This window comes from Eublepharis macularius, chromosome 11 (genome assembly GCF_028583425.1).
Source record: "Eublepharis macularius isolate TG4126 chromosome 11, MPM_Emac_v1.0, whole genome shotgun sequence".
NCBI classification, from domain to species: domain Eukaryota; kingdom Metazoa; phylum Chordata; class Lepidosauria; order Squamata; family Eublepharidae; genus Eublepharis; species Eublepharis macularius.
Genome location: NC_072800.1, coordinates 53,009,381 through 53,031,398, shown reverse-complemented (window position 1 = coordinate 53,031,398; position 22,018 = coordinate 53,009,381). Strand labels below are relative to the sequence as shown.

The 22,018-nt window shown below is 39.1% G+C and overlaps 1 protein-coding gene across 1 annotated transcript in view; it reads left to right on the top strand.

Annotated features, from left to right (window-relative positions):
* The window catches only part of HDAC9 (histone deacetylase 9), a 572,443-nt gene that overhangs the window by 443,895 nt on the left and 106,530 nt on the right, over positions 1 to 22,018 (top strand). The window contains exons 20-21 of the mRNA XM_054990743.1: positions 17,640 to 17,759; positions 18,085 to 18,182. Coding sequence (XP_054846718.1) covers positions 17,640 to 17,759; positions 18,085 to 18,182 — 218 coding nt within the window. The remainder of the gene's footprint in view (positions 1 to 17,639; positions 17,760 to 18,084; positions 18,183 to 22,018) is intronic.

The window sequence follows — 22,018 nt, the reverse complement described above, 5'->3', positions numbered from 1 at the left end:
GCAATGAATTCACAAGGTATCTGAGGGAGCCATTATTCCCACAGCTCAGCTTCCCTCCCATGCCTCAAATCACCTGTAATACAGGAATGATCATTGTGAATGACCAGACCAGATCATTTCAATGTTTCTTGAGACCATTTAAGTGATTTTTTTTTAATGTTTCAAAGGGCTATTTTATTATCAGGAGCTGAACCATGCAGAGTCTGACTCCAGTTCTACGAGATGCATAAGATGATGCAGTGCAATGCTATGGTCCCAGAGGGAGAGGATCCCAGGCAGAGATATTTCACATCCTTGATACTAGAGTCACTAATGAAGGGGACTGGGATCTTAAAGCCGTGCCACTGAACTATATCTCACTTCTCTTTCTAGGTTTATACACTGGATTTGCTGTTGTCTATTATGTGAATATCACACGTTTACAAAATGACTACAGAAATCTCAAAATTGAATTGTTCACTGGGCAAATTTTAATGAGATAGGCAGAACATGAGACCAAATCCAACTATCTTCAATTAATGTGGAGGAACCATTTTAATTTGGGCTGACTTTTGAGGGCTTGCAGGAAGGGGGTCTTTTATCTTTGAACTGGATTTTGTTTTGATTGTGTAGTTACATGCACCTTCATGAGAGGCAGACTGTACATTTATATAAAGGTTGAGAAATTGTAAAATTGTAAAATGGTACAGTTCAGTGACTGAACCGTACAATTGCCTGGCTTATTATTCCAAGAGCAGGACCTGCCGACTCTGACATTTTAAATTCACTGGTCCATATGATTCAGTAACACCATGCCACAAACTGAAAACAGGAAAAAACAAAGAACATCAAAGCAGAAGTGACTGTAAGTAATTATGATTATTTAAAACCTAACCTAAGTGCTACTTCAGAGGCCTTGCTTTGGGCGCCCCTGCAATCTGAGGCTAGACTGGAGGCAACCTGAGAAAGGGTCTTTTCCGTCATGGTGCCAAAACATTGGAACTCCCTCCCCAGGGAGATTTGTCTGTCTCCCTCTATTGCTACCTTCTGCCAGTTGGTGAAGACCCTTTGTTTTGTTTGGCATATCCCCAGTAACTTTTCTTGGCCTTTCTCCCTGTTCTTGGTGGTGTGTTTGTGTGTGTATTTTTATTGAATTGTTTTTATACTATTTTAAATATTGTTTTAAATTTAAATTATTTAAAATGTTCTTTTAAATTTTTTAACATTTGCCACCTCAGGTGCCCTGACATGGATAGCCCAGGTGAGCCTGATCGCATCAGATCTCGGAATCTAAGCAGGGTTGGCCTTGGTTAGTAATTGGATGGGAGACCTCCAATGAAGACCAGAGTTGCTCTGCAGAGGCAGGCAATGGCAAACCACTGCTTTTAGTGGTGGCATGTGGTAGTGGAAAGTGCTGTGAAGTCATAGCTGACTGATGGTGACCCTTGCTGGTGTTTTCAAGGCAAGAAGTAGTTTGCCATTACCTGCTTCTGCATAGTGACCCTAGTCTTCGTTGGAGCTTTCCCATCTGCTTAGCTTCTGAGATCTGACAAGATCAGGCTTACCTGGGCTATTCAGGTCAAGTAAAGATGACATACACATGTCTTATATTCGCCAGTTTGGTGTAGTGTTTAAGAGTGCAGGACTCTAATCTGGAGAGCCAGGTTTGATTCCCCACTCCTCCACTTGAAGTCAGCTGGGTGACCTTGGGCTAGTCACAGGTCTCTGAAGCTCTCTCAGCCCCACCCACCTCACAGGGTGTTTGTTGTTGGGATAATAATAACATACTTTGTAAACCACTCTGAGTGGGAATTAAGTTGTCCTGAAGTGCAGTATATAAATCAAATGTCATTATTATTAAATAAAATAAAAATAATAAAATGAACGAAGTAAAAGAAACTCTCACATTCATTGGCTCTGCATGAACTACTGTGCTTAAATGCAAAAACAAAAGCCATATAATACCTGTTATTAGGACCAATCAACACCAACTAATGTGCAAGCTTTGAGTTCTCCAGAATTCTTAATCAAGTTGAGTATTTTAAAAAGTATTTAAATGGCTTCTTTTGTACTATGATACAGAGAAAACATAACCAAATTTCTTCAATTTCTTGTTGAAGTTCATGCAGAAACATATTTCTGATGTATTTCTGTCATTCACTCTTCCCACCCCCGTTTTGTTCTTTTGTGCCATCTATTTGTTTATCGATCCTGTTTTTGTTTCTTTCCTTTGTGAATTGGGATGTCTCTACAGTCTCTTGCTGCATGTGGTCTTTCAGGAGCTCATACCACATATTTCACTAGGATCTGTAATAATACTGCTGCAAATGCTGGCTGACCATTTATTTGTTAGATAATGGTTCAGAATGGTTAGCTGGTATATTTTAAATGGGAACTGATTATTCAAAAACTGCCTCCTGATGGTTCTATTAAGTATACAGGGGAACAAGGAAGAGGTATCTCTTCCCTTCTAAAAGGAGAGGGAAGTATGTCTGTGTGTATGAAAAAAGATTTTAATTTTTTTTTTTTTACATACAGAAACAAATTTTAATCGATAAAGCAGATTGGGAGAAAGTAGATTTTTAAAAAAGCACAAATCCTAATGTATTACTAATGGGGGTACTCATGAAAAGCAGGTTGTGATGTGAATGTTAGCTGCTTTAGGTTCACCAGTTCTCTCCTGTCAGGCAACCCGATCATACAAATCCATGCTTTTGTAACCTCAGGTTTGAATTACCGCAATACACTCCATGATGGGTTGCCCTTGAAGACAACCTGGAAACTGCAATTAGTTCAGAATGCAGCATCCTGATTATTATCAGGGGCTAGCTGTCAGGTAAGATTGCCCAGTGATTGGTTTTTGCCTGGACAGTCTGGTATTTTGGAGAACTGTCCAGGGGAAATGTACCCCAAATATCGGACACCTGGCCTCTCTCCCAGCAGCTCTGCTGTCCAGCCTAGACACCCAGCCAGCCTGCTGTGGCTGTGTGGCACTGCCACCAGCCCATGGAGGTGGCCAGCCAGCCTGGGCTGGGTGCCCAGTCTCCTCCATGGCACTGATGGGAGTGGGCCACCCAGCCAGACTCTTGCAGCTGTGCAGCACTGCTCAGGAGGGGCCAGCCAGCCTGGGCACCTGGAAGTAGGGTTGGCACAATGATTTCACTTCTGGCAATGACATCATTGTCTGGACTTTTTCTAGACTCTATCTGGTAACCCTACTGACAGGAAAACATCTTCCTTATTTTTGAAATAGCTACATAGGCTAAAGCCCTTCATGGCCTGGAACACACAGATTTAAAGGACCGTCTCTCTCTATATTCCTCTGTGCATCAATTACAGTCTTCAGACTGCCACCTACTTGTTGTTCTCCCACTGAAGTCAGTCACTGAAGTCTGACACTGACTAGAGCACATGCTTTTTTCCTCATAGCCCCTCCTATGGAATTGGCGACCTAACAAGATTAGGGTGCACCATCTTTAGAATATTTTTAGAAGGTACTGCAAGGTAGTTTTATTTTCTAGTATAATGGGATGTAAGATTGAGGGATTTTCTTTGGGAATAGGGATGTTAATTGGAATTTCATTGTATTTTGTATTTGGAATTGTGAACTATCTTGAGTCATGAGGAAAAGGGAAAGTATAGCACAGTCACCCAAAGTTGTACTTTGTATTACAAAAGAGAGGGTAAAACTGAGCTCCCAAAGAACCCTCAAAGTACAGGAAGTATGGAAGACCAGTTAGGCACTCTAGCAGAAACCATTTTAGGAAATTCTACATAATAGGTATCCTTCTGTTTTTTCTAATTTTATGTTAAAAATGGCAAGGAGAAAAAATCTACAGATCCAAATATGGATCTGTCATCAATATCTGTTATGGGAGAATGAATAAAGGAGATGGTATAACCCATCCAGAGAACAGGAAAAATATGATTACAAACTGTTATATTATCTGGGAACGGTTTTTCCCCACACTCAGAGGTCTGAGGGAACCAATGGCTTCATTGATCTTAACCTACAGATTCTTTGCAAAATATTCTTGTTGGTTTTATTGTTAATCCATGCAAAGACAAAATATAAAATCAATTTTTACACTCTCCCTAGTCTGACAACTTGGGGCTGTAACTTTTTTATTTTTTATCTGTTTGTGGGAAGGAGGGCTCAAACTGATGGAAGGAGACACACAATAATTTAATATATTTAGTAGAAACATCATGCGCAACAGACAGCACACAATGTTTGTAACATGCAGGATAAAATGTTTCTCCAGACTCATTATATTTATAAAGAAACTATAGAGCCCAGTATCTTGGCCCCTTTTCTGCATATTATATACTTCTGTTTTTCTCTATTTATCCTGCTATCTTGAGCCATGTCTCTGTTGAAAAAACCTTTTGGAAATACACAAAGCTGCCTTACACTTAGTCAGGCCATATGTGTATTTAGGTTGGCATTGCCTGCTCTGACTGGCAGCATATTTCTGTGACTTCAGACAGACTTTCTCAGTATCTGCTACCTGAGATCCCTTAACTGAAGATGTTACAGAGTGAAGAGCGGACCTCCAGAATGTAAAGCATGTACTGTACTCTGAGGGCCAAGCTACAAGTGACGAATGACACTTGAATGGCAAGTGGATTGAGTGGAGCACAAGTGAACAGGGAGAAATACACTTGCCGTTCAAGTGTCATTCGTCACTTGTAGCTTTGCCCTGTGTCATAGCCCCTCCACTTATTAGTGCCTATTAACACCGTTACTCAGTATTCCTTGAGCATTACAATTTTTTTTTTAAAAAAACATTGCCTTCATTTAATGGAACAGTATCATATTTGGCTTACTGGCAGTGTGACAGAGAAGCGGCAAATATACACTGAACAAAGTATATATAAAGATAGCGTATATCAAGTTAATAGTTCTATTAGCTTAGCTACCTGAATAATCAAAGAAAAAGTAGTTTCTAGGCACTAGAGCAAAACAATATAATGATGGGTCTCAGGCAATGATTTAGCAGAAGTTTGGCATTGACCCTTACAATCAAAAGGGCTCTTATATACCACTGAGTTCCCCTTCCCTTAAAACCTTCTTTGTTCACTGCCACAGAGGCAGTAGGTCCATTCAAGTTAATGGATGCACACGTGAGCTTCCTTCTTCTCCAAAACTGAGAAGTTTATATGCTTCAAATGGGTGGGGTTCTGGATAGGGTTGGTTGACATTAGCCCCAGCGGAGTACAGAATACAGAGAAGATATGATACAGTCTCCCCTCTTGCTTTCTGTCCAAAGACTGATTAATAACAGGCCCCAAAGAGATCCCATCCAGGTCTTCCTGAAGCATTTCAATTATCAATATAGGTGAAAAATGGCCTAATAAAAATATCCATATGCAGCTTTAGCATACGTTTTACATAATTTACATTGTGAGTGCGGAGCGGTATGTAAACTGTTGGTCTTCCCCATCCTCACCCAGTCAAATGGTAAAGCAGTTCATTTGTTAAGTGTATATTTCATGCAAAAAATGAGATGCAAATTACTCACTGCAAACAATTTTTGACATCTTTCTGATGTCATCGTTGGTGCTGAGGAACGATGTTGTTCTCTTTGTTCTGTTCTGTTGGTTCTGAGCTGGTGATTTATAAAATAAAGGGTGCAAAACATGCACAGAGATGCATGTTTGGCCGAGTGAGTGGCTAGTAAGTGGTGTCTCCTACTCAAGCCCAGTGAATACGGTTATGTCTTCTTAGGTGAAGAAGAAAGATCCCCGAAAGAGTGGCAGAATTGTAGAGCATCATGCTTACGGACAGAGAGGAAATCTGAAGCTGAACCAGGTCCTGTGAATAAAAGAATAATGGTTGTCCAAATGTCCATTTTTCTAGACTAACAATCAACCTGTAGTAGAAACAATGGATCACATTTATATAGGTTATGGAACCCACCACCCCTGCAGTAATGACTTTGGGCGATATATGAACTTTAATAGCCCACTATAATTCTACAAGATTTGCTGAAGGATTCTAGTCTCAAATTATGTGATGTCCCCGTGCACCAATGGAGCACAATGTTATGCTTCTGGGTGAAAGAAATAAGCAAACAGGACAGTAATGCAAGCACCAGTGGGCTGCTGCTCCTGAGGTCGTGTGCCTTTGGAGAGAGACACTAACACTGTGATGGAATTCAAGTTAAAGAAGGTTTCCTTAGTGCAACACTCAGAGAGATGGAAGGGAAGAAGTTAACAACTGTCAAGAATGAGAGGCTGATTGACAGGCTGCTCTCTCTCTGACTGGCCAGTCAGAACCAGCCCTCAGGATGACAGTTGATGCTGACAGTTTTTTTTTTTTTAGTTCAGTTAAGTGTGTGAGAGAGTCTAACAAGAAGAGTCAGATAAGTTCCCCTCTGAAGTGAGAAAAAGGAAAATGTTTGTCCTAACTGTAACAAACTTGTCTTAAGGAAGACTTTTAGTTAAGGATTCCAAGTATAAAAGCCAGCACAAGATGAAATCCATTTACACAGCCAAGATAGAACTGGGTGTGTGTTTTTGGCCGAGTGAGTGGGTAGTAAGTGGTGTCTCCTACTCAAGCCCAGTGAATGTGGTTATGTCTTCTTAGGTGAAGAAGAAGAATTCCTGCCCAGAGTCTAGAAGGCTTGGCTCTAAGGATGAGCCTGGGTCTGTTGTAAAGGGAAAACGGTTGAACTAATGTCAGGACACCTGAGTTGAAAAGGGAAATCTGTGAAGAAACATTGTTGCTTTAACCAAAGTATCAAACAAAACATCCCTAACTCTTAAGATTTGTAAACATTGAAACTAAGGTGCCATAAAACTATTTTGGCTATTACTTTTAAAGTATTCTATTCTACCAACAAATTTTACCTCAGCAATTTCATCCCCTGACTGCCCGTATTTCATCCCTGCTTGTTCAATAAAGTTGCTGTTTCTTTTGAGAGTTATTCAGCCTCTAGTGCCATTTCATACAAAGAAGATGGCTCTTGCTTTTCAGGGTGGGACAAACTACTTATCAGGGTGGTACAAACAACCATAAACTGAGACAAGCTACTTGGGGCTCCTCAGCTATAGCAAGCAAACTTGGATTTTGGCAGGAAAATCTGCCTCATGTAGGGGAGTGAAAGTGGGGTCAGTCATAAACACTCACCAGGAAGGAATCTCAGTTCCACTGCTGCCCCAGAGTTGCCCCAAATGATACCCTCCCTTGTTTTCTTCCTCCATAGCCTCAACAAGCGATAGGGATTTCACTTATGCTCTCTGCATCTAATCTTGAAACACGACTAGGAATGTACAAAACCCAGCCTGGCACCTATTGTCATATATCAAGCTACACAACATGAGTGACATCAGTCTTTTTTCATATCTACTGGACAAAAGTGGGAACTTGGTGACAAACACACTGGTGGAATAGCCAATGCTCACAGCAAAGTGTGATATTACGAACAGAACATCTGGCAAACACATTTCTGAGTGTTGCTTGCAGGATTCACTCTACTGTTGAGCTTGTAAACTGTAATCATTTCATCTTTGCCTCTTGTTGTGTCCTTAATGCCAGACTTAGAAATGATGAGGCAGCATTGCTTTCAACAGGCAAAGAGTTTTATTCAGTCTCCATTCCTTCACTCTCTCTAGCTATAGCTACAACAACTCCCTTCCCTTCTCCCTGTCCATACCAAATCCTGGAATGGACTAGGGCAATGTCACACATTGATCCAGATTAAAGGAACAAATTTTTACTCAGGAATTTCCTGAGTAACTCAGGAAAACTCAGTTGTTTTCCTGATGTTGGAAGTACCTGTTGGAAGTAAGGGTAGTGATTCTCCACCAGAAGAATTCACCAGGGTTCAAAGTATTCCTTTACCCTTGGACATGGTCTATGGTCCTGCAACTTGGTCAGCAGCACCATAGACCATGAAAAGGGGCATTATATTCTCCTGTCCTCCCCACCCACCCCCACTGGTTACTGCTCATGTGATAATGAACCAATGGTGCTACCCTGAAATAGATATCACTATCAAGATCCATCAAGAAAAGTATCAGCAGATTCTGGCAATAAGGTAGAGCAAGCTGAGAAGGTATGGCTGGATGTGATGAAAAGGACTGGGCAGCAAGAATGATAGCCTTGGATATGACTGTGAATGATTATCTATATAAATCCCATCTAAGGGTAATTGCAGGGCCATTCGGGCCAGCACCTTGTACAAGCAAGGAAATCCATAACTTGTGAATGTTGATAATTAGCATGATTTAAAGCAGGAGATGATTCCCAAGTGATAATTAAAGCACTTTAAAATCCAGTTGTGATTTGACCTAAATGGTTCTTTGGTAATCTCTTCAGTATAGATGATCCACTGCTATCTTTAACTAACATCCAGGTAGCAGATATTGACCTACCTATTCTGTAAAGATTTCTCTTTTGCCTCAAGCAAGTGTTTAAATTTATAAATAAATGATCTTCTGCTATTATTGAATAACTTCCATAGACTTACAGTGCAATGCTAAGCTGAGTTACATTCTTATAACCTTATTAACCATTGAAAATAGGGTAGAAGGTATGACTGCTCTTACATTGAAATCCTAAGCAGAGCTCCTCCAGTCTAAGCCCATTGATTTCAATGGGCTTAGACTGGAGGAACTCATCTCAGGATTTCACTCTTTGGGTTGTACTTCAAGTGGCTTAGAAATTGATCTTCAGTTGTAAGGACTTACATTTTAAAGATCTGGTGACACACAGCCTTATAATAATGGCTACAGACAGACGACATTTGGTTTAATTGTATTTGGAAACCTTTGAATGACATACTGTGATATATTACAATGATTACATGCACATAGGACCATTACAGTTCTTTGGGAACAGGTTTTGCAGGACGTACTAATGAGCTCACCATGAATGTTAAAATTCCTTAAAATATATTTTGTGGTTTTATTTTCCCAGGAGCTATTTTACTTAATGAAATAACATGATCTCATTTCAGCATTAATTTGAACATATCAGTAATAGCCTAATAATATTATAGATACATAAAATATCCCACAGGATATTGAACCTCAGCTTGTGTAAAGAGCAGGCAGCACTCAGATTTCATAATTTTGGAAGGCCATTTCCCCACAGGAGCAGAAGGCATTTAATGACATCAGGAAAGGAGACCCAAGAACTCCAGGGTCACTTACTCCTCACCTCTTTACTTGGTGTGTGGCTGTGTAAAATCTATATCAGCCCTGGAACCATGAGCAAGAGAGGAGTAAAAAAACAATGATCTTATTCCTGATGAAATTATTGTTCTTTGACACTATTTTGGAGCAATTGTGGAGAGCATTTTTTACAATTTTATTGCCCTTTCAGTACATGGTTTGACATGTGATTTTTCTCATTTTCCACATTATAATTTACATACTGGAGCCAGTGTTTCTCATTTTTTTTAACTCTGATCCCCTTCAAAATTTTCTCTGCTCTGCTTCCTTGCATCCTCAACCCAGCACCATTCATCTCTTCCATAGAAGAACATACAGAAAAAACTTATATGTCATGTGTATAGCAGATTGAACTGGTAATTTCTGCCCATTTCCCCATCCTGCTGCACACTCCCATCATGGCATTCCTCTGTGGTGGTATTTCATGAAAATCAGTTGGTTGCAGTGGGAGGGGGAGGTAGTAAAGTTCCATTTTGCCACTGGAAAATTCAGTCTGTGGAATAGCTAGCCTGAAGAGGTTAGGAAAGTTCCCAAGGTTTTCCACAACCTATGCAAAACTGAATTATTCACAAGAACTTTTTTTACATAGCGAATTGGGCTGAACTGTGAGGAAATGGCTCAGAGAGATGCTTGTGGTGAAGAAACTATAGACTATGCTACTGGAGACTGTCTATTGATTTAGGTATGCTCCTGCTAGTTAGTTTCCGTGTCATTTAATATGTCAAATTGCTTATGTTTTGTTTCAGGACTCTTTCAGCTCTATATTTGGATATATGCTTGTATTCAGATTTCTGCTATTCATATCCTGTGGTATTGTTTATTGAGTGTTTCATCCATTGATCATATGAACCTACACTGTGTAATTTACTTTGAGTCTCAATCAATCAATCAATCAATCAATCAATCAATCAATCAATCAATCAATCAATCAATCAATCAATCAATCAATCAAACAAACAAACAAACAAACAAACAAACAAACAAACAAACAAACAAACAAACAAACAAACAAACAAACAAACAAACAAACAAACAAACAAAAACATTTTGCACTCTCCAGGCTTCATGTGCTGCACTCATTGCATAGAAATACTTTAGTCCCTGTTTACTTATCAGGTTCACGTACTCCCTTCACCACTCACCTACAAGAACCTGCATTCTTCCAGTCCAGTGAGAATTATAAGGGTGGCAATCACTCAGAGATTAAAGTGAGGAAAGACATTGGTAAAGTCTGATTGGGTGCAGGTGGGGGACATTTCTTTGTCGCTGTGGCCAAGGAAGTGGGTCCAACTTGGTCTCAGAAGTTCACACAGGAATCAGGTCTGATATATCTTTGTAGAATGAAAGTTCAATTGTAAACAGAGTCATGCCCTTCAAAAATCATTGGACTTGGAAGGGTATAATTCTGCTCTAGGATTGCACTGTGAATTGTCACACCCTCAGGCACAGGGAAATTGACATAATATGGTCAGCTGGAGACTCTTGTATGTGTGTTTGGTTCCCCATGCAATTTACTCTTTTGAACAGTGTTTTCCACTGGCTGCTTAATAGGTAGTGTGGTGTTTGAATTAGTCTTTATATTTACTTCTATATACAAAATTAGAATGTTTCAAAAGGGGCTTCCTTCACAGCGCTGTGACTATGAATTCATTCACTTTTGCCTAAATTCTATATGGATTAACTTGGAAGTCTTTTGATTTTCACTGGAAATTACTTCTGAGTAGTCCCCATCAGGACTGCAGTGTAAAAGAGCCAGATAAAGTAGTGCTTCTAATTATTAGCAATATCTGGGGGACATGTAATTCTCTTAGGCATAATGACTGCCATTTTAGGGAGGATGTGCAACTCATTCCTCTAAATGCCCTGCTGGTGTGTGTGTAATGTGCAATAAATGGCACTTGCAGCCTTTTGAGGATCAGGGTGCTCCCAGCTAATGAGATCATATTCTTACATCTTCTTTTTTTTTTTTTTTTTTTTTTTTTTTGAAAAATTTTTTATTGGGTTAGAACATTTTTATTTTTACATTACAATCAATTTTCCCCTAATTTTTCGTTTCTAACCCCCTCCCTTTCCCCCCCTTTTGTTGACTTCCAACAGCTTTCCCACCCTCTGTCCCTTTTCCCTTACTTCTATTAAATTCCTCTGTCTAAAACAGATATACATTCTCCATTATATTAAGCAGTGCATCATTAACTCCTTTAATTATTATACACCCAAACTATACGTCTTTAGATAAACGATTTATCCCATTTTCCAGTTTTGAATAATTCTATATAAACCTATATATCATAAACCATAAAAATTTCCCACATTTAAATCAAACAATTTGATTTGTTCTCTATATATTACTCATTTCGACTTTTTATGGTAATTCTATATAACTCCTCAGATACTCAATCAATTTAACTCTTCTATACATTCAGTTTGGTGCATATAAATCTTGTCAAAGAAAGAAAATATTGTTAGTTAGTCAATCCTCATGTTTAAACCTTATCATTAATTATTCTCTATCAGTTGACCTATACATATCTATATATATCTCAATCAATTAATCTAACTGCTTATAAATTCACATTTCTCTTCCTCCCCCGGTAAAGTCACCCCTCTCTTTTATACTTTTATTATATTTCAGTAGTTCTCAAACTGCCACAGTTTTCCTCCCACCTCCCATTTCTTCTCCAGGTATTGTTTCAGCTTCTCCCAGTCTGTGTTGAACTGCCCTGAGTCCAGATCTCTCAGTTTTCTTGTCATCTTGTCCATTTCAGCCATATACAGCAATTTGTAGATCCAATCTTCAATAGTTGGTACTTCTTGTACTTTCCATTTCTGCGCATACAAAAGTCTAGCTGCTGCAGTCATATAAAAAATCAACGTCCTATGATGGGCTGGAATTCCCTCCATTCCCAAGTTTAGCAGCAGGAGTTCTGGGTTCTTATTTATTTGAAACTGTAAAATTTCACTCATTTCTCTTATTATTTCCCCCCAGAACTGCCTAGCTACCTCACACGACCACCACATATGATAGAGGGAGCCCTCATGTTTCTTACATTTCCAGCATTTATTAGAAGTATTCAAATTCCCTAGCGCAATCTTCTTTGGTGTCATGTACCAACGATAGATCATTTTGAAAATGTTCTCTTTAATATTGATACATGTCGTTGTCTTCATTGTAGTTTTCCACAAGTATTCCCATGCCTCCATTGTTATTTCTTTATTGAAATTTATAGCCCATTTCACCATCTGTGTTTTAACTATCTCATCCTCAGTATACCATTTCAGCAATACTTGGTATACCTTGGATATTCTTTTCTTGTCTTCTTTAAGAAGGGTCTGCTCTAGTTCCGAGTTCTCTGTTCGTATGCCCCCTTTTGCAAAGTCTGAGTTGTATAAGTCTCTAATCTGTCTATACTGAAACCAATCATAGTTAGGTGATAGTTCCTCTTGCGTCTTTATTCTAAGTTTAGATACTTCAATCTTAGTTATTTCTTTGTACGTTAAACATTGTTGTTCATTATCCACAGCTCTCGGATCTATCACCTCATATGGAACCACCCACAAGGGGGTTCCTTCTTGTAGGTAAGTTCTATACTTCTTCCAGATTGTAAATAGACTTCTCCTTACAAAATGATGCAGGAACATCGAGTTGACCTTTACTTTGTCATGCCATAGGTATGCGTGCCATCCAAAAATTTTTTTATATCCCTCTAGGGCTAATAGTTTCTTATTCTTTAATGTCATCCACTCTTTTAGCCAAACTAGGCAGATTGCATCATGGTAAAGTCTCAGATTGGGCAGTTGCATTCCGCCTCTCTCCTTTGCATCTTGTAAAACTTTTACTTTCACTCGAGGCTTCTTGCCTGCCCAAACAAAATCTGATATTTTCCTCTGCCATTTTTCAAATTGTTTAGAGTCTCTGATGATTGGTATTGTCTGTAACAAAAACATTACTCTTGGTAACACATTCATCTTAACTGCTGCAATCCTGCCCAACCATGACAGGTTCAATCTATTCCATTTGATCAAGTCTCTCTCTATCTGAGTCCATAATTTTTCATAATTATTCTTGAACAAATCTATATTTTTTGCAGTCAGCTCAACTCCCAAGTATTTCACCTTACTAGTTACTTCACAATCCGTTGTTTCCATTAACAATTGTTGTTTCTGCTTAGTCATGTTTTTGCATAATATCTTTGACTTCTTTTTGTTAATGAAGAAACCTGCCAAATCTCCAAACTCCTTGATCTTGTCTATCACTTTTGGCATGTTCTCCAGTGGGTCTTCTACAATTAACATTATGTCGTCTGCAAATGCTCTGACCTTATATGAATAGTCCTTTATTTTTATTCCTCGTATTTCCTCATCTTGTCGAATTTGTATCATCAGAATCTCCAATACTAAAATGAACAACAATGGAGATAACGGGCAACCTTGTCTTGTTCCTTTACTAATCGTCAATTTTTTGGTCAATTCATCATTCACTACAATTGCTGCAGTCTGGTCTCTATAGATTTCCTTGATTGCTCTGACGAATCTTTCTCCCAGTTGTAGCTTTTCCATAGTGGCAAACATAAAGTCCCAGTTTAAATTGTCAAACGCTTTTTCAGCGTCTACAAAGAAGAAACCAACCTCTTTGTCACAACGCTTGTCGTAGTATTCAATAGCATTGATCACTGTCCTTAAGTTGTCTCTTATTTGTCTGTCCGGCAAAAAGCCTGCTTGTTCCTCCTCTATGACTTCCGAGAGCCACCCCTTCAATCTCTCCGCCAATATCTTCGCAAAAATTTTATAGTCATTATTGAGTAGTGATATAGGCCTATAATTTTTCACGCTAGTCAGATCTTGGCCCTCTTTTGGGATCAATGATATATTCGCTTCGCTCCAAGTGTCTGGAATTCTTTGATCCCTAAAAACTCCGTTCATCACCTCTTTTAGGAATGGTGCCAGTTCATTGGCCATTGTCTTATAAAATTTAGCCGTAAGTCCATCTGGCCCTGGCGCCTTTCCTAGATTTGCGGATTGTATTGCCATATTTATTTCCTCATCAGTTACTTCACTGTTCAACTTATTTCTCCAAGCTTCCGAGATCTCTGGAAGTTTGGTTTTCTCCAAATATGATGCTATTGATTCTTTGTTTACTTCTTTTTTATTATACAGCTTAGCGTAAAATTTATAAAAGGCTCTGCTAATGGTAGTCTGCTCCAAATACGTTTTGTTTTCTTCACAAATTTTATTTATTATTTTCTTTTCCCTTTTCTTCTTTAATTGCCATGCCAAATATTTCCCAGGTTTATTAGCACCCTCAAAAGCTTTTTGATTCAGTCTTTTAAGGTTCCACTCCAATTCTTTGTTACTCATTGCTGTTAACTGTTCTTGAAGAATTTTGATTTCCTGATGTATTTTCTTTTTCCCTGGTCTCTTTTTTAACTGTACTTCTTTGGCCTTTATTTTCTCCTCAATCTCTTGTCTTTTCTCCTCTTTCTTTTTCCTTGCTCTACCATTTAAGTCCATTAGTATGCCCCTTACAACCGCCTTGTACGCGTCCCAAACTTTACTGGTTGGTACTTCTTTATTCACGTTGTATTGTATAAAAAACTTAGTCTCTCTTCTCAGTGTTTCCATATTCTCACTTTCCTGTAACAGGTCCTCATTTATTCTCCAGGCTTTCCTTTTTCTCCTTTTTCCAAATTTCCACATAATTGGGTTGTGATCTGAGCCTACCATCGGCATTATTTCTACCTCCTTAGTCCATAGCGCTAAGTCCTTTGAGGCCCAGATCATATCAATTCTTGATAATGTAAGATGCCTTGCAGAATAAAAAGTAAACTGTTTGGTTTTAGGATATTCTCTCCTCCATACGTCTTCGAGAGTCTCTTGTTGAATCAACTCAAAAAAAAGCTTTGGCAATAGTCCTCTTTTCTTTTGTGCTTTTGTAGTCTTTTTGTCTAATTCCAAATCTGTCACTCCATTGAAATCTCCAGCAAGAATTATCTGGTCATATACAAGATCGTCTAGGTGCTTCCTTAAGTCCTCAAAGAAGCTTTCCTTTGCACCGTTAGGTGCATAAAGTCCGACTACCAACACTCTCTTTAAGTTCCAATTACATTCCACTGCTACAAATCTAGCTTCCACATCTCTCATAACAAATTTTGGCTGCAGCTCCTCTTTTATATACAACACCACTCCTCTTTTTTTCTTGTTGGAAGCCGCTACAAATTCTTTGCCCAATTTTCCAGATTTTAAATATTTTACATCCTGTTTTCTAATGTGGGTCTCCTGCAAACAAACAATATCACATTTTTGTTTTAGTAGCCAATGAAAAATATTTTTTCTCTTATTCGGTGAGTTTAGTCCATTTACATTCCAAGATAATACTTTACACTCCATATTCATGGTTTTGTTGGTAAGTCTTTTTCATTGTCCTTGATAAATCTCTCCATCTCCCGCTCAGATCTGATACGTTTTTTTGCCCCTCCAAACTCAAAGGACACTCCTTCCGGTAACTCCCATCTGTATCTGATATTCATGTCCTTCAAAGTCTGAATTAGCACTCTATATTTTTTCCTGTCCAATAACACTGATCTGGGCAGTTCCTTCATTATAATAATCGTCTTGCCATCAATCTCCAATGGATCTTGAAATTGTTTGGTCACAATCCTCTCTTTCATATTTCTAGTTGTAAACTGCACAATCACATCCCTTGGTAGTTTCCTCTGGGTTGCAATTCTCGAGTTCACACGATACGCCACATCTAGGATAGCCACAATTTCCTCCTCCTCCTTCCCCAGGTAATCAGCCAACACCTCAGTCATCTGTTCTTGCGCTGACTTCCCTTCCACTTCTGGCAGACCACGAAAACGAAGCTGCTTCTCCATGTGTTTAGTTTCTGCAACTGACATCCTCCCCTTCACCAGCCTCATCTCTGTTTGTTGCGTGTCTATTAAATTCTCCATCGCGTCTTCTACTGTTTTAACTCTCTGCTGCGTTCCTTGTAATTCACTGCTAATCGTTTCCACGCCTTTTTTCACTTCTGACAGCTCCGACTTTACTGTCTGTGTAACTTCCTTGACCTCTTTAATAAGCTCCAATTTCGTGTCCTTAAGTTCTTTCATCATGTCTATAAGTTTTTTGTCCAAGTTTTCTATTGCCGATTGCCACTCTTTTTTCGACATCGTGGGGCTTGCTTTAGCTCGCTCCCACGAATCTGCTCTCTTCCTCAGCTCCGTGGCGTATAATTAAACGTTTTCCTTTTTTTTAAATGTCCCAATCTTTGCCAAAATTAATTTTTTATATCCAAAATGTCGGGCGTCTTTTCTCTATGGTTTCTCTATGTTATTATAATCCAAGATGGCCTACTTCCTCTTCCGCTGAAGCCACGACCCTTCCACTTTCAAAGATGGCGATTCCCCACTTCCTGTCCTTTGGCAAGGGCCGCTTCCCTCCAGCCACTCTATTGTTGTTACGCACTTCCTGTCTCCCGTCTTCCCACAGCAGGTCTCGCGATGGTGTCTTTTTCCCACAGCTCCAAAACCACAGGTATTCAAAACAATAGTCCGATTTTTGTAATAACTTCTTTAAACTTAGTCTCTTTTAAAATACAACTCCTGCCGAGTCTTCACCTCCTTTTCGCTAGTCTGTTGCAGTTTAAAAGTCTACTTTCTTTCCTCTCTGTTTTTGTCAATCTGTCCCGTTTCAAGAGATAGCGATCTTTACCTTCTCTCCAGCTTATATTCTTACATCTTCAACTACAGCCGTCACGATTTTACAAATGTGAAGTATGAAGTCCTTTCTGCATCTGGATTCCCTTTTGATGTGGATCTTGCTGCTGAGGGACAGCTAACTGAAATGTATGTTTCAAGGAAGCCAATTTACTCAGCTGGTTGCAAACCCTTTGACCTCAATAGTAGAACTTGGCAAATCAATGAATCCACGAATGTTTGGTGTTCTTTCAAGATTTGCAAGAATGCTCTGTAGCCCACAGATCCTTCTGCAAAATACTAGTTTGTACTTTAAACATTAGTCTTTTTTTAGGTCAATGAGACTAGTTAATTAAGCCTGAGGGGTTATGAACTGTTGGCAGTTAATAAGTCATAAAATTCCTCCATAAAACAGGATGCTAGATTCCATCACTGAGACAAGGAGTACAAAGAGCCGGTGTATAATATCTAATTGTACAAAAGGACTGGGATTTCTCAGTGACTGCTCATCTGGAGTCTCAAGGGCATGCTCACAGTGGTTTCCTGATTTTTAGAAGCCAGTTTAAAAAATGAGTGTATTAAAGAGTAATTTGCCTGAAAGTTCAGGAAGTTTGGGGTGGTGAAGGGCGGGTGGGAAGGGGAGAGAAAAAAGGAAGGAAGGAAAGAAGAAGGGAGAAACACAAAGAGAGGGAGAGGGAAAAGAGAAGAAAAGAAAGCGGGAGAACTCTCAGCACACGGGCTTGGATGTGATTGCATTTGTCATCTGTTTTCTTTCCCCTTTAGGATGTTCACCATGGCAACGGTACACAGCAGGCTTTTTATGCTGACCCCAGCATCCTGTATGTCTCCCTACATCGCTATGATGAAGGCAACTTCTTCCCTGGCAGCGGAGCCCCAAATGAGGTTAGGTTATTTCTTTGGAGCCCAAGTTTTATTTGTATCTTTTCAGATAATTGCATTGCATGATTGCCCCCTAATTTTCTCATCCTCCACTGGTGCTTTAAATTGCACTAGATTACCAAATAGTCCATGGGGACTGGGGGACCAAGGCAGAACAAGTGCATAACCCAGAACAGTCCTTGTCAAGCAGGGCTAGGTTGATTTGACATGCTGTTTGATGTTTGTTTCAAAAGGACATTTTTGTATGTTTTCTTATTTTGATTTGCTCCCTGCCTTTCCTCTTCCATCCCCCCTCTGGCACTTCCCCCTCCTTCCCCTCTCCTTTTAGGTTGGAAGTGGCCCTGGTGAAGGTTATAATATAAATATTGCTTGGACAGGTGGCCTGGATCCCCCAGTGGGAGATGTCGAGTACCTTACTGCATACAGGTTGGTTCTTGTTTCCTTTTGAAAGTGCCAAAGAGAGGCAACCAGCTGAAATTTACCAGAGTTAGAATTGTGGCAATCTTAAAAGCCGTAAAACTGACCCATAGTGGAACAGGCTTCAGTGAAAGATCACTTGTTCTGTGGTGGTGGAGTTCAAAGATTTCATTGAATTTAATATAGTCAATGCTAATATTTCTGGCCACCCACAAGAAAAAAATAATAATTCTATGCCCGAAGCAGTTACAAAGAAGCTTAGCCTGCTGTGATTTCTTTTCCCTCCATCATACTTGTAAACAGATTAAAAAGCCTGTTCAAATCCAAGGAATATAACTACATATAAAAACCTTGAGAAAAAAAATGTTGGCAGCATGATCTAACTGGAATTTCTTGCACGTCCCATTGATTTCCATAGAACCTGCAAGTGTCTTTGAACTTCATTCTTGTACCCTGCCTCTAAACCAAGCGTGGACATATAAGGCTGCTTTCAATGTTCTTGAAATGCAGCGTTCCATTAGTAAATAGTCACTGGTGATCCTATCTTTCTAGGCAGGTCTTTACAAATGAATGTTTCTCTCTAATATGTTTGAATTCCACTCTTCTTCCTTCAAGAAACACAGGGCAGCAAACAAGGTTCTCCCTTCCACGTTTTACTTGGCAGCAGCCCTCTGAACGTGGATCGCCTGGATCCAAGTCTAACAACTAACATCAGAGTGGCTTTTGAAGGATATCAGGCAACTCCACTTATCTGAACAAAGGGATATCCAAAAATGTCAGTAACAGGTTCTGCATATTATAGCGACAATAACATTGAGAGGTTTTTGTTTTTTTTAAACTCCTGACAGTGCAATTCTATGGAAATTTACTCCAGTCTATTGATTTCAATGTGCTTTGACTGGAGTAAATCACCATAGGATTGTGATGAAAATCTCTTAGTTATGAAATAATGAGAAGAAGAGCTGTTTAGTTTCCTGTATTATTTTACTCAGATAAAACTTTATTACAGTGTAGTTATTTGGGAAACCACATACTCAAAGGACTTTTCTGCACAATTATTCAGGTTATACTTGAAGGCATTGATTTTAGCCATTGCTTATTAATCTAGAAAGTGGCTTTTCAGTGGCAGCAGAGTAGGTCCCTCTCCATGTGAAATAGATGCATGCAAGCACATTTCACATAGTAATCACAATGAATGTGATATTGCATTTCCTCAATATAAAATATTGTGTTGAATAGAAATGATTCAAACAACAAAAGTGCTGCCTTAAAGAAGAATGTCCTCTTTGCAATCAACAGATGAGCATTTACTGAACAAGGAATGGAATCTGAGAAAAGCGCCCCCAAATTCCCCAATTTGCTATCTGGCCCAGCCATTTTCAGATGTGATAACTACATGTGTTACAAGCTCTGCTGTTTTGTGTATCAGGAATGCTCACTACCTGCAATGTGGTTGTTGCCATTTCGTGTGAAAAGGGCAATGTGTGCAGTGTTTCTAAGTTTGTGCATACAGAAGCTGTAAGTCCATGTTCAGACAACATTGCAGCCACATATATTGGAAGGATCTATATATGGTTGGGAAGTTCCTGATACACTTGGATGTAAATCCCAAAAAGATCTACTATCCCAAGCAGAATAATACCCATCTAAAACCCATTGACTTCGGAGGACTCAGAAGGGTATAATTCTGCTTAGGATGGCACTGCTTAGGATGGCGCTCTTTCCAAAGGAAAAAGAACCCAAAGGATGTTTGCCAATAGCCACCAAACTTGTCTACTGCCCCGTCTTTCATACTTAATTTTCTACTATTGCAGCAGCTCATATAACATCTTCCCCTTGTACAGTGAAAGTGCTTGATGAACTCATGCATGCCAGCACTAGCCAAGCTGCTAAGGTTTATTCAGGAATGTCAGGTCAAGTTCATAAAGGCTACAGCTCAAACTTTTGCCAACTGACACAGAAACCACTAATTTTTATCAAGCCACTGTCAAAACTTATAATTTCCAATGTTATATCTAGCACATATTTTTGCTACATAGCAAATATACCACAGAAACTATAAAACTTGCTCCCTCCCACACACTCTTGGGTGGTCCATGAATGCACAGTGTTGAGATGGTTTTGTGTTCAGACATAACACACCTGAATTCATAGCCTGACAGCAAACACAGATATAGTATAACCACAGTCTTGCACAGTTTCTGTGAAATGGGTTTTGATTTTATGAACATCATTTCCCTAGCAAGGAAAACACAAAATCAAAGATCCAGTTATTTCAAGGTGCTGCTGGTAAGCCCCAAATGATACCTACTCTTAGACTTTTATTAATCCTTTGCCAAAGTCAATTATGATCCTTTCAAAATTTTCACACACAAAAAGGGTTTTTTGCACAACTCTAAGGACTGGGGCTTGACTTAAGCTTTTCTCACTTCTAAAAGCTCAATCCACATTCATCCTTGGTTATTGCTCAGTATTTAACATACTGGGCTAGCAAGTACCTTTGCAGTTCAATCCTATATGATGGGGACATCCCAAACTATACATAGGATGCTATGTGAGCACAAACATTTATTTGATTGTAGGTGCTTAATGCTAATTTTAAACAAAGAGTCTGAAAACAAAAGCATAGCTAGGCTTGCCCTTGTTGTAACTAGGGTTACTCTCAAAGTTCATGTTAAGTTGGTTCCAACAAATTGTATCAAAATCTGTTTTGCTTTTTTCAGATTTTCTACCTTATCATCCAGGGAAGTGCTGCATTGTTTTAGATCCAGAACAGCTAGGATTGCTAACTGGCCTAGAGGAAAGTGCCCTTAATGTGTGGAAATGGGCATCTGAAACTTTTCATTATATAAAACGTCTTCTATTAAAGAGACAAGACATTTTTCTCAAGGCCAGTTGGCAGTTCTAAGAACAACGTTACATTTTTCAGTCTCTTTATTGTGCAATTTTCTTACCTTTTCACACCGAATAACTGTCTTTAAGCCTGACTTATCCTGTGGAAACTTCATGAACAAAGATGCATTGCAGTGGACATATCCCCCAATTTACTTAAATGACTAAAAGTGCAATCCTAAGTGCTTTCCCCATAGAGCAGACTTGAACAGGATTCTGAACAGACCTGCTTAGGATTATTCTACTTCTGTGTAGGCATGCTTAGGAATGCTCTTCTAAGAATCCTAAGCAAATCTACTCAGAATCCTAATCTGCAATGGGAATTGCTCCCAGGAAATTGGATCGCACTGTTAGCGTTGATACAGAAAGTAGCGTACTAATACACCCATGGAGTGTAAGTTCCTCAAGCAAAATACACACTGGTAGAATTAAATATTTAGACTATGAAACCCATGATAAAATGTGGCTATGAACAAAAATGCATATACCCCTATCTGAAATCACATATGCACTGTTAAGAGCCAAGAGATTGAAATTTGATTATAAATCAGTTTTCTTAGATTGCTGTCAATACAGAACCTCACAGCAAGCTCATTAGCACTGCCTGCTTTTATAGATCAGAAACCTGATACTTGTGCATTAAAGCATTTTCAGTTTTTCATACATTCACACCCACAGCAAGAGGGGGGCTGAGAAGGGCTTTTTCAGTGGCATGTGTGGATTTGGCCTTAATATCTGGGGAACAGAATTAGTAAGAACAATTGAAAAAGCAGTGAAGGATGGAGACCCAAATAGAATATTGCTTTGGGCAATAGATTTTCACATAAGTCTCTCGGGGGAAGGCAAAAAACCAGAATAACAAAAAGATTTTCAAAAAGAGCTATTTACATACTCCAAATGTAAACTCCTTAAACTGACAATAGACATTTAAAAAAGAATGCAAGACACGTTTC